The sequence below is a fragment of the Neomonachus schauinslandi genome, chromosome 13 (assembly GCF_002201575.2).
Source record: "Neomonachus schauinslandi chromosome 13, ASM220157v2, whole genome shotgun sequence".
In the NCBI taxonomy this organism is placed as follows: domain Eukaryota; kingdom Metazoa; phylum Chordata; class Mammalia; order Carnivora; family Phocidae; genus Neomonachus; species Neomonachus schauinslandi.
This window is the reverse complement of record NC_058415.1, coordinates 339,254-352,430: the sequence shown is the minus strand read 5'-3', so window position 1 is coordinate 352,430 and position 13,177 is coordinate 339,254. Positions and strand designations below refer to the sequence as shown.

Genomic DNA, 13,177 nt, shown 5'->3' with positions numbered 1-13,177 from the left:
AGTGTAGTATTACTTTCAGGGGTAGACTTTATTGATTGATCAGGTCCATCTAACACCCAGTGCTCATTACATCCAGTGCCCTTCTTCATGCCCATCACCCAGTTACCCCATCCCCCGACCTCCCCTCCAACAACTAAATAAGATAAAGACAAAGGGAGGCCAACCCTAAGAGACTCTTAAATACAGGGAACAAACTGAGGGTTGTTTTGAAATAAACAAGTCCAAAGAAGTAAGCAGCTGAAGAGTCTTTTGGGATTCCTGTTTCCAAGACTTGATGGAAAACAGAAAAACCACCACTCAGCAGGATAAATAATCCAAATGTTCCACCATCTCTTGATGCAGATTACATTTATACATTCCTACTGCCGCATAACAGGCCAGCCCAGTAAAATAATTTTGCTCACAAATAAGCAATTTGGTCAGGACTCCGTTGGCACCCCTCATTCCTCCTCCCTGTAGTGTCACCGAAATGGCTCAACTGGGGCTGGAGGATCCACTTCTGAGATGGCTCGCTCACTCAGTGCCTGTCCCTGCGTTTCTTCCCAGCATGGCGACTAGGTGTCAGAAGCAGAAGCTGCCAGTCTCTTTTCACTATGTTCTACGAGTCACAACAGACAGAGCCCAGCCAGAACCGAAGAGAAGGGGACACAGACCATCGCCTCTCAGTGGGAGAAGTGTCAAGGAATTTGGCCATATTTAAATCTGTCACACCCGCCATCTTCAAAACAGACAAGTGACGTCAAGTATCCTTGCCCACCCCTAATTCCTGCCCCCCAGATACAACCATCTTCAGCAATTTTATTTGTGTTCTCTGATGCTTCTCTCCATTACCTGACATGCTTATGCTGTGATTTCTTGGCTTTTCTTTTTTTTTAAGATTTATTAGAGAGTGCGTGCCCTTGTGCAAGCACGAGTGGGGGAGGGTGGAGAGAGAGAATCTGAAGCAGACTGTACGCTGAGCACAGAGCTGGATGCAGGGCTCTAATTCATTACCAGAGATCAAGACCAGAGCTGAAACCAAGTCAGTCACTTAACCAACGGTGCCACCGAGGCGTCTTCTTGGTTTTTCAGTTTTAGACATTACCTTTTGTCTCCTACTCTAACAAGTGAGGAGTCAACTCTGATCCAAGTTGTGGATTTTGACATATAACTTTTTTTCTAGAATCTTTTTTTCCACTTGCTCAACCTCTTTATGGATTTATATCTTTCAACAGTACCATAAAATGTTTCTCAGTACCATAAAGTGTTTCTCAATGTTTTAAATGATCAGACCTGTTGTCCCCACCTTTTTTCCTGGACACATCTATCTGGGAGCCTTCTATCCTGCTCTAATCTGGCTGTCTGGACAGATGGTAAAAATGAACTGCACAAAGTGGAGTACTTCTAGTTAGTAAACGGAAGAAACACCTCTAGTAAATAAATGTCCCTACCTAGAGTTTCTCATTTCATCAAGGTAGTGAGACCCCCTGACTCTCATCCTGGAGTGTAAGTGACTGTTGAATGAATGCTTGCACAAACTCTCAGTGTTCTTAAACGTGCTGTGCCTTCTACAGACTCTCGTAATTTTCTGTCCCTCTAACGGATGCAGTAAGCTGCTACACAGTTACTCTGCACTTTGAAGGCCTAAACTTTCCTTCAGTCTCTGGTGCCAAAGCCCGAGGTCCGCTGCCCTTTGCGTGGCTCCAACTTCCCTTTGGTCTTTTTTTTTTTTTTTTTAGATTTTATTTATTTATCTGAGACAGAGAGAATGAGAGACAGAGAGCATGAGAGGGAGGCGGGTCAGAGGGAGAAGCAGACTCCCCGCCGAGCAGGGAGCCCGATGCGGGACTCGATCCCGGGACTCCGGGATCATGACCTGAGCCGAAGGCAGTCGCTTAACCAACTGAGCCACCCAGGCGCCCTTCCCTTTGGTTTTTAACCAGCGGATCCGGAAGGTGCCAGGCAGACCCACAGCAGAGATAATAAACTGTAAGCGAGCAGATGGATAAAAAAGCAAATAAACTTTGCTTTCATCACAGGAAATGTTAAACAGTGATAACTAAATTTGGTCAGCAGGCATTTCGTTCTCTTCCGTTCTGTTACGTGTCTGCACGTGGCCCTTGACCAAAGCTTGTGCAGGAGGATGCAGGGGAGCTCCGGAGGGGCTGCGGGGCCCACCGACCTCCAGCGCCGCCGCCCTTCCCTGAGGACGGGCTCCGCGGGCGGGCGGCTCGGGGGGACTGGCGCGCACCTCCGGCCCAGTCCGCGCATCGGTCTCAGCCCCAGGGCCTTGCGGCTTCACCAACCCCGCGGTGCCCCGCCGCAGGTCTCCGCGACCCTGAACCTTGCTACGGTCACTCAGGTCGGGGCCGCACGGTGCAATCGCCCCATTTGCGCGTAGGGAAATGCACGTGTGCTGTGCGCAGCCAGGTGACACGCACGAGCACACCCGCGTAAAACGCGCAGTCAGCGGACACAATAGCAGCCATCGCCCGCGACCCACAGTCTACGGCCCGGAGGGCACCGAGCCCCCGCCGCCACCCCAGGAAGGCGTTCTGAGAGGGCGCGCACCGCCTTGCCCGTCAGGGTAGGCGGGGCCGGAGCCCGCGCGACCAATCGGCGTCCGGCTTGTTGATGGGTGGGCGGCGGCGCACGCTGATTGGCCGGCGTGGACCTGCCTTTTCCTCTCTACCCTGCGCTGTCAGAGCGTTGCATCACCTCTGGACACCCGGCGGCGGCGTGGAGGAGGCTCTTTCGTGGCGCGCCCGCACGGGGGCCTTTCAGGTACCCCCGGACCTGCCCGCGGGGTCGCCCCAGGTAGTCCCCGCCCTGCCCGTGGGCCCCTGTTGTACCTTCGCCTTACCCGTGGGCCCCTCCGGTACCCCCGCCCTGCCTGCAGGGTCGCCGCAGATTACCCCGCGGGTTCTCCCCAGGTAGCCCCCGCCCTGCCCGCGGGATCGCCCCAGGCCACCCGGCCCTGCCCGCGGGTCTCGTCAGGCAAAGCCCCCTCGCCCCCACAGCCCGCACGGGCGCCCCAGGTCACCCTGCCCCCCGTCCTGCCCGCGGGTTCGCCCCCGGTACCCCCGCTCTGCCTGCTGGCCCCATTGGGTGATTGCGAGAAGTTGGTGCGGTAGTTTGCTGGAGAAGTTCAGAAGGTGGGGAAGTGACTTGAGGATCGGGCGTTCCTTGAACAAATCTAGTCCTAGCCCACGGGAGGGAGGGTTTGTCGCCAAGTGCCTGAGTTTGGAGCGGAGTGAGCACAGCATCCCGGCCGAATACGCAGTGTGCCAGGTGCCTGCGTCGGCAGCCGGGAGCAGGAGGACACTTCCTGTGGGGTTTGTAGCGGGGAGAAAGCAGGCTTCTCAGGACTGCCCTGGGCTCGGGGCCTTGAGGCTGAGTAGGGCTTGGAAGAGGGGGTGAGTCAGGAGGACCCTCGTAAGTACGGCAGGATGTGGAAGGGTGTGTTGCTTCAGGAGAGGGGGCCTTGTGGCAGCTTTAGGGTGTGTACGGCGCAGGTGGGAGATGACAGCCTCCAGCCTTAGGAGTTTTTGGTTTGCCTTTGAATGAAAGGGTGTTGGGAATGAGTCCAGAAGAGAAGAAGGGTTTTTTTATTAGAAGGTGGGGCTTATTTTTAGCATTCAGGTTTTGCAGAAAGATCAGGATGAAACTAGAAGCAAAGTAATTGATTTAGGGGATTTCTGGTAGTATCGTGAACTTTTATTTATTTATTTTTATTTTTTATTTTTTTTAAAGATTTTATTTATTTATTTGAGAGAGAGAATGAGATAGAGAGAGCATGAGAGGGGGGAGGGTCAGAGGGAGAAGCAGACTCCCCGCTGAGCAGGGAGCCCGATGCGGGACTCGATCCCGGGACTCCAGGATCATGACCTGAGCCGAAGGCAGTCGCTTAACCAACTGAGCCACCCAGGCGCCCTATCGTGAACTTTTAAAACGCAAGTATCAGTAGGGGCGCCTGGGTGGCTCAGTCGGTTGAGTGTCAGACTCTTGATTTCAGTCCAGGTCATGATCTCAGGGTCGTGAGATCGAGTGGCAGGTCAGGCTCTGGGCTTAAGTGGAGTCTGCTTGAGACTCTCTCCCATCTCCCTGCCCTTCTGACCTTCACCCCACACGCACTCTGTCTCTCTCAAATAAATAAATTTAAAAAAAAAAGGGAAATTCCAAAGCCAGTCCTCTTAGCCATTGTCTTGTGCCAGGAGGATCCCATGGAGTGGGATAGATTGAAAAGGCAGGTGGGAGGAGTTTCGCTGATGGAAACTAAGGATGCTGGCCAAGGGAATCCTTCAGACTATTGTTTCTGAGCCCTCACCGTGTGTCAGCACACACTGGAGAGGATAGACAGTAAGAATGCTCCTGCAGGCAGTGGATTTACAGTTGAATTGGAGAGTGTGTGAAGTAAACCACAAGGTGTAGGAGAGGAACAGACTCAGGGAGGGGGATATTAGTTCCGAAAAAGGGGATTGATAAAAGCCTCAGGGAGGAGAGTGCATTATTTAAGCTAGGTAGTGCTAGAGTATGTGGGGAGGGGTCCAGATGCAGGAAAGCAGTAGATCAGGAAAATGGTTTTGTTTCTCGGTGTGATGTACCTGGTGGTTGAGTGTTTTGTTTTGTTTTGTTTTTTAAGATTTTATTAATTTATTTGACAGAGAGACACAGCGAGAGAGGGAACACAAGCAGGGGGAGTGGGAGAGGGAGAAGCAGGCTTCCCGTGGAGCAGGGAGCCCGATGCAGGGCTCGATGCAGGGCTCGATCCCAGGACCCCGGGATCATGACCTGAGCTGAAGGCAGACGCTTAACGACTGAGCCACCCAGGCGCCCCTGGTGCTTGAGTTTCGTAAGAGTAAAGGTCAGGAGGAAAAGTAGTAATTTGGGGGAAGGTCATGATGACCTTGAGTGCCCTATTGAAAAGTCTGTACAGAATATTGTTGGGAGAGATGAGTCATTGAATGTTTTTTTTTTTAATACAAAAGTGATACTTTCAGAGCTTCTCCTTAGGAAGGTGGTATGTCGGATATACAGTATTTATTTTTCTCTTTATTTTAAAAGTTTTTGTGATAAAGTTAATACATACCAAAAAAGTGGTATGAAGTAATAAAGATTTGTTCTTTCATGCCCCTCCCCCGCCCGCCATGGTAGACATAGTTAAGTTTGGTGGCTATCCTTCTAAATTCAAATACAAAATTACTTAAACATGTTTTAAGTCTCTTAAAAATGGTAATACACATAGTGTAAGTCGTTAGAACTGTGACTTGCTCTTATGGTAAGAGGGAGGAAGCAGAGATTGCTTCCTAGCATGGCCTGGTGATTAATCTCCCTCCTCCTCCTACTCCCCACACCCCATGCCCTGTGGTTACTGGATGCTGTTTGCAGGTACAGCTCTCCAGTGGATATGAAGGGCCAGAGCAATCCTGTGATTTATGCATGGGGGCTGTTTCTCCTCAGCAGCCGCCATAGCCCGGTCACTGGTACATGGCTCCTCCTGTGCCTTTAGGTTGAGTCTTTGTTTGGCATAATAATGCACTGATTCTTAATCTTTGGGGAATAGAAGCTCCCTAGAAAGTTTTATAAAACTTATGAGCCATTTTCACCAAAAGCTTAAATCTCATTTTCTCAAAAAAAAAAAAAAAAAATTTTTCAGATAGATATTCCTGAATAATGATTAGAACAGTTCAAGAGTAGTGACTTAAAAACTTTGATGTGCATGTTAATCCCCTGGGATCTTGTTAAAATGCAGGTTCTGACTCCAGTCCAAGGTGGGCCTGGCGAGTCTACTGTTGTCAGCTCCCACAGATGCTGGCAATTCTAGAACTGGCCTCGAGGAGAATTAGAAGTGACAGAAAGAAATGTGTTGATATCCAAAGATCTGTTAATCTTCAGTGGTAGCCCCTTCAGTTTCAGTTGGCCTCTAATAAGGTGCTCACTGAACCAGCAGGACCCCTAATAAATCATTAAGTGCAGACTCATACCCTTACCATCCATGAAAGGCCAGGCATTGTAACAAGATCCAAAGATCCAAAATGCCATTCAATGCCATTCTGTTTAATACCATTTAATGACACACCTAGTCAGAAATGGATACTTGGATTCATTAAATGGCCCACCTGTTCTTTTCTTATTTTTTTCCGTATATATAAAACCCAAAGACAGCCTCACATCTCAAAAATAAATGAAAGAAAAGGAGACACACTGCTGGTTAAAAAAAAAAAATTTTAAATTTAAAAAATATATATGTATTTTTTTAAAAATTTGTGTTTTGGATGGCATGGGTCAATGACCATGCTTAGGTTTTGATGCTTCCAGAATTGGCTGAGGTACGTAGGTCTCTTTGCTCCTAGAGTCAGTTACCTGTACTGTTAAAGTTCTTGAGGTTTTGTTTTTTTAAAGATTTTATTTATTTATTTGACAGAGAGAAAGAGCACAAACAGGGGGAGCCGCAGAGGGAGAGGGAGAAGCAGGCTCCCTGCTGAGGAAGGACCCCAACATGGGGCTCGATCCCAGGACCCTGGAATCATGACCTGAGCTGAAGGCAGACGTTCAACCGACTGAGCCACCCAGGCACCCCAAGTTCTTGAGTTCTTAAGATTCTCTATCTTTTCTGTTGTTTTCTCATTATTAGCAGTCTTGTCCCTTTTTATTTTTTATTTTCTTTTTTTTAAAGATTTTATTTTATTTATTTGACAGAGACAGCAAGAGAGGGAACACAAGCAGGGGGAGTGCGAGAGGGAGAAGCAGGCTTCCCGCTGAGCAGGGAGCCCAACACGGGGCTCAATCCCAGGACCCCGGGATCATGACCTGAGCTGAGGGCAGACGCTTAACGACTGAGCCACCCAGGCGTCCCTCTTGTCCCCTTTTAATCTAATGTTGGCTTTGAAACCTGGTCACCAACCTTATTAGAATTATTAAGTAAGAATATATAGGCTTTAAGGAGGAATGGGTTGGAGGATGCTCACTAGATAGTTAAGCCCCAGATTGATCAGGTGTTTCTGCAGGGGTTATTAGCAAAACTCTTAAAAAAGCCACTTTAAGACTTCTTTCACTAGGGACTAAATCCAGGATGTATACAGCTTGTCCGATACAAATATCATGAGTAAGCAATAAAAGGGATAAAATAGAAAATTGGAATGAGCTAGGAATTATTTGAATGTAAGAGTCTCATCTTTTTAGCTTTAAATTTTTTTAGGTTTTACCTGTTTTCCTCACAGAAATGAGGTTATCTCGACAGAAGTGCTTTCTATCCTGTGAGTGTAGGTAAGAATTCTTACCTACTTTGAGATTTACTTTTTTCAGGTTATTAATGAATTTTTGGTATCCTTACATAAATTTCCAAGATTTTGTCTCCTCTTACAAGTATATTGTCTACAACTACTAAATGTTGTATTGTAGGTAAGAAATAAGTGAAGAATGTGATTTGGGAACAAGTTTTACAATAATCAAAAAGTACTGGGGCACCTGGGTGGCTCAGTCAGTTAAGCATCTGCCTTTAGCTCAGTTGTGATCTTGGGGTCCTGGGATTGAGTCCCACATCAGGCTCCTCAATCAGCGGGGAGCCTGCTTCTCCTTCCCTCCTCTCTCTCTCAAATAAAATCTTAAAAAAGTACTGTGTATTCCTATTTCACACAATATACAAAAATAACTTAAAATAGATCAACAACCTAAAATTAAGAGCTAAACCTTCACAACTTTGTTTTAGGTAGTGGTTTCTTAAGTATGACACCCAAAGCTCAAGTAACAAAACAAAAAGTAGATAAACGGACTTCACTAAAATTAAAAGTGTTGGTGTTTTAGCAAGTAAGGTGAAGAAAATAAAGACAACCCACAGGGGGTGCCTGGGTGGCTTAGTCGGTGAAGCGCCTGCCTTCAGCTTGGGTCATGATCTCAGGGTTTTGGGATCCAGCCCTGCATCAGGCTCCTTGCTCAGCAGAGAGTCTGCTTCTCCCTCTTTCTCTGCTCCTCCCACTGCTTGCACTCTTTCTCTCTCTCAAATAAATAAATAAAATATTTTTTAAAAAAATGATGACCCACAGAATGGGAGAAAATTTTTGCAAATTTTGTAACTGAGAAGGGACTTGTGTCTAGAATATATGAAGAATTCTTACAATTCAACAATTAAAAGACAACCCAGTTTATACATTGGACAAAGGATGAATGGTAATTTCTCCAATTGAGATATAAATGTTGCCAATAAGCACATGAAAATGTGGTCAGATCACTAATCATTAAGGAAGTACAAATCAAAATCATAATGAGATACCACTTCATGCCCACTAGGATTTCCTATAATCCAGAAATGGACAATCAGGAGTGAGGATGTAGAAAAATGGAAATACTTATTCACTTCTGGGAGAATGTAAAATGAGGCAGCAGCTTTAGAAAACATTTTTGGTAGTTTCTCAAAAGTTAAACACAGTTACCATATGATCCAGCAGTTCTACTCCTGGATGCAGACCCAAGAGAACTGAGTACATATGTCTGCACAAAAACTTATATGTGAATATTCGTAGCAGGATTGTTCATATAGCCAAAAAGTGAAACATTCCTAATGTCCATGAACTAATGGATAAACTTTGGCATATCCTTACAATGAAATACTCAGCCATAAAAAGTAATGAAGTATGAAGGCATGTTACAACATGGATGAACTTTGAAAACGTAATTCTAAGAAGCCAGACACATGATTCCATTTATATGAAATACCGTGAATAAGAAAACTCATAGAGCAGAAAGCAGATTAATGGTTGCAAGGGGGCTGGGGAAGAAGGGAGTGGAGAAGGACTGCTAATGTTGACAGATTTTTGGAGCAGGCCGGGCAAAGCGGTGATGAAGATTTCTGGAATTAGAGTGTGCTCATGGTTGCACAAACTTGAGAAGATACTAAAAACCACTGAATTGTACACTTTAAAGGGTGAACTTTATGGTATATGAACTATAATTCAAAACTGTAATGTTTTTTAAAGTATTGTGTAGTGTCATGGATAGTAATATGTACACTCATTTTATTGTATGCCACTCTGTTAATCCTAGACTTCTCTGTTAAGAATAATAAATTTGATTTTCTCTTGCAGCAGCAAAATGGTTCAGCAAGTTCCAGAAAACATCAATTTTCCTGCTGAAGAAGAGAAAATCTTGCAGTTCTGGTCTGAATTTAACTGTTTTCAGGAATGCTTAAAGCAATCAAAACATAAGCCAAAGTATGTGAATTTCTTTGGTAATGGTAGAGTCCTTAAGAATAGTCACTTCTTAGACTGAGTTCCATGAAGGCAGAAGCTTCATTGTGTTCCCAGAGTCTCCTAGCTCTCTGCATAGTGGGTACTTTCAGCAGTCGGTACATGTTGAATGGTTGAGTTTTTAAATATTAAGCTAGATCCCGTTTCTTTAAGAAGTCTGGATAGAATTTATGTATCACCCTCTTGTGTTCTATTTTTCTCATTCTCACCACCCTCATTTAAACACTAGACTGGTCTTCGCTTCCTGTTGGAGTACTTCCTGCCTCTAGTCTCCATTCACTTAAAAACCAGTCCTTTCTGTACTGTTTTCATCATTTGTTCAAAACTATGTTTCAAAAACTATGTTCAAAAACTATGAGGTGGGGCGCCTGGGTGGCTCAGATGGTTAAGCATCTGCCTTCGGCTCAGGTCATGATCCCAGGGTTCTGGGATCGAGTCCCGCATCAGGCTCCCTGCTAGGTGGGGAGCCTGCTTCTCCCTCTGCCTCTGCCTCTCTCTCTCTCTCTCTGTATCTCTGACTCTCATGAATAAATAAATAAAACATTAAAAAAAAAAACAAAAAAAACTATGAGGTGTTTGTTCCTGTTTTACTGATGAGGTAACTCAGGATCGGGATGAATAACTTGCCTTATGTCATGGAACTAATAAGCTAAGTGTGGATAGTCTGATGGAGGTCATTCCAACTCCGCCATAACTAGCTTTTTTGAAGGCAGGACCTCCAGTAAATATCTAACCATTTATGTCTGTGAATTTTCTGGTCTTGCTGCTTTTCTTCTCCCTGGAGACTCTACTATGATAGGAGCTATCTGTAGAAAAGTGTTATCCTAAATTATTGCTGTTTTAAAGTCACTTAACACCTTTTTATTACCTCTGTTAGATTTACGTTCTATGATGGGCCTCCTTTTGCAACTGGACTGCCTCACTATGGACATATACTTGCAGGGACGATTAAAGATATAGTTACCAGATATGCTCACCAGAGTGGGTTTCATGTTGACAGAAGATTTGGATGGGATTGTCATGGCTTACCTGTGGTATGTTTGAGTCACCAGCTTTATAAGATTCTGATTTTTTATTAAGCATTGGATTTCATCATATAATATGTTAACATGAATTTTTCCTATAATGTATTTTGTTTCTATAATATTGTGTATAGTTCATTTTCTCTATAGATTTTTGAGATCCAGTTTTTTAAAATCTGTGTTATTTTCTAGAGTTGCTGAATTGCATTTATTTCAGAGGGCAAGGATGTTAACAGTCTTATCGCAAATTTTCAGGAATATGAAATTGATAAGACACTGGGAATCAGAGGACCAGAGGATGTAGCCAAAATGGGGATTGTAGAGTATAACAATCAGTGCCGAGCAATTGTGATGAGATATTCTACTGAGTGGAAGGTATGTTGGGTTATTTTCGGTAGAATGAACGAAAACTTTAATTTTTAAGTGGGAGTTGAAAAGGTTTATACTCTTTTTGTGCTTTTTATGAGATGCATACAAAAGTATGGCTATCTGTGTGAGGTTGTGACATAAGAGGGTTGACCATCCTCTTTAAAGAAGTATTTAGCTTTCACCTACAACCCTATTAAGCTGTTAGCTTAAACTGCACCCTCTCTTTTTGGTTTCTGTGTGCTTGACTGGTCTTCAGTACTTAATCTCCTACCTACTCACTGTGTATGACAAGAATCAGGCTGTCCTAGCAAAAAGATAAACTCGAATGTTGCAGTAAAAAAATTCTGGTGTTAGGGCGCCTGGGTGGCTCAGTGGTTAAGCGACTGCCTTCAGCTTAGGTCATGATCCTGGAGTCCCTGGATCGAGTCCCGCGTCGGGCTCCCTGCTCAGCAGGGAGTCTGCTTCTCCCTCTGACCCTCCCCCCTCTCATGTGCTCTCTCTCTCATTCTCTCTCTCTAAAATAAATAAATAAAAAATCTTAAAAAAAAAATTCTGGTGTTAAAAACAATTCAGATTTGGCCTCAGTGTTGTATTAATTTGACTCGCATCCTATGTACATCTGTTCGTAAGTCCTGTGAAGGGCTGGCAGAGCTCCTGTCTCTCTTGTTCTGATGGGCAGAGGAGCAGAGAGCCCCTTCTCCTCCCTGGCTGTCCAGCTAGTGTGTCTGTGTTTCTTAAAAACATGTCTGACTTTTTTTCCATCTCACTCTCTTACCACTTCGACTTCTCAAACTTGCTGTTAATCCAAGTTCCCTATTCTGCCGATAGTATCTGTCTTCCAGGCTTCACACACTATCCTCATGATCAAATCAAATGCCAAATCCTATCAAGTCTTTCTTCTTCGGTGTCTCTTGTCAAGTCATTGCATTCCTACAACCTGTCCCTGGCCCCCCACCCCCCTCCCTGAGTTTCTGTAACCATCTTCTGATTGGGCTCGTGCTCCCATTCTTTGCACTTTCCTGCCAGGTTATCTCTCCCGCAAGACTGCTCATCGTGGTCTTCCCTGCTCACAATTTTGAGTAGCTTCTCTTCATTGGTGAATAAAATCTGATTTCCTCAACCTGAAAATGAAAGGTCCTCGATTCTCTCCTAACTTTTTAATTTTTAAATTTTTTTATTAAAAATAAATTCTTGGGGCGCCTGGATGGCTCAGTCGTTAAGCGTCTGCCTTCGGTTCAGGTCATGATCCCAGGGTCCTGGGATCAGGCCCCGCATTGGGCTCCCTGCTCAGTGGGGAGCCTGCTTCTCCTCTCCCACTCCCCCTGCTTGTGCTCTCTCTCTCTCTCTCTCTCTCTCTCTCTCTCGCTGTCTCTCACTCTTTCTGTCAAATAAATAAATAAAATCTTAAAAAATATATATATAAATAAATTTAAAAAAAATTTTTTTTTAAACCTAACTTGATTCCGTCGAACTTTCTTGCCTGGTTGCCAGAAGGAAAAATCTAATGAATATGATATGCATTTGGATTTTTTTTTTCTTTAAAATTATTTTTTATCTTTTAGCTTTTCATTTTGAAATAATTCAGACTTAGTAAAAATTTCAAAAACAGTTATGAAGAAGTCTCCTATACTCTTCTCTCACTTCCCAAATTCTAACACCTTCAATAATCATAATTATCAAAAGCAAGAAATTAACACTGATACAGTATAATAGATCTTCTTCAAATTTAACCAGTTTTCCACTAATTCTGATCCAGGACCCAGTCTAGGAACACACATTGCATATAGTTAGACCTCCTTATTCTACTTCAGTCTGGAGGATTCCCTCAATCTTTCTTTGTCTTTCATGACCTTATCACTTTTTTTTTTTTAAGTTTATTATTTAATTTCTACACCTAAGGCGGGACTCAAGCTCACAACCCCAACATCAGGAGTCGCATGCTTTTCCAACTGAGCCAGCCAGGCACCCGACCTTGTCACTTTTAAAGAGTACGGGCTGATTATTTTGTAGAAAGTCCCCCAAAGTCTGATGTTTTCTCATGATTAAGTTTGGGTTATATATGCATTTTTGACAAGAATGCTCAGGAGTGGCATCATGCGCTTCTCAGTCTGTCATTATCAGGAGGCCTGTGACACTAATATGTCTCATTCGTGACATTAATTTTGTTCACTAAGGTAATATATGTCAGGTTTCTCTGTTGTTGATTTGCAGTTTTTCCTTTGTAATTAAGTGTGCTCTGGGGAGTCTTTGCAAATGTCCTATTTCTTACACTTTTGTTTATGAATTTTAGCATCTATTGATGATTCTTGCCAGCAACAATTATACCTGTGTTATTTGCCAAATGGTAATTTGGGTAGACTTTTATAAAGGAATATTAATATTTGTAAGTGACATCATCTGCCAAGAGAATGAATGCTAAGAGAACTGTTCTTAACCCTACATAGTGCGTTGTTTATGGTATAGGTTTACCTGAGCCGTTGCTTGTTCTGTTTTCCCAAAATCATTGTATGTGGTGATGATAGAAGTGACATACATTGATGTGTGATAACAAATATCAGTGTCTAA

At 44.1% G+C, this 13,177-nt stretch overlaps 1 protein-coding gene and 1 non-coding gene across 3 annotated transcripts in view; both read left to right on the top strand.

The window, feature by feature from the left end:
- Window positions 1-2,743: 2,743 nt before the first annotated feature.
- IARS1 (isoleucyl-tRNA synthetase 1) overlaps window positions 2,744-13,177 on the top strand; it is a 68,814-nt gene continuing 58,380 nt past the window's right edge. Inside the window, exons 1-4 of one of the 2 annotated variants that reach the window (XM_021694327.2) lie at window positions 2,744-2,796; window positions 9,060-9,185; window positions 10,099-10,255; window positions 10,499-10,618. In XM_021694327.2, the coding sequence (XP_021550002.1) occupies window positions 9,067-9,185; window positions 10,099-10,255; window positions 10,499-10,618 (396 nt within the window). In that variant the 5' untranslated portion in view covers window positions 2,744-2,796; window positions 9,060-9,066. Of the gene's footprint in view, window positions 2,797-7,973; window positions 8,146-9,059; window positions 9,186-10,098; window positions 10,256-10,498; window positions 10,619-13,177 lie in introns of those variants that run through there. The other variant, XM_021694325.2, reaches the window with a different exon arrangement.
- Window positions 5,339-5,470, top strand: LOC123326581. The gene has a single exon (XR_006541197.1). It is a non-coding gene; the product is annotated as a small nucleolar RNA SNORA84 (small nucleolar RNA).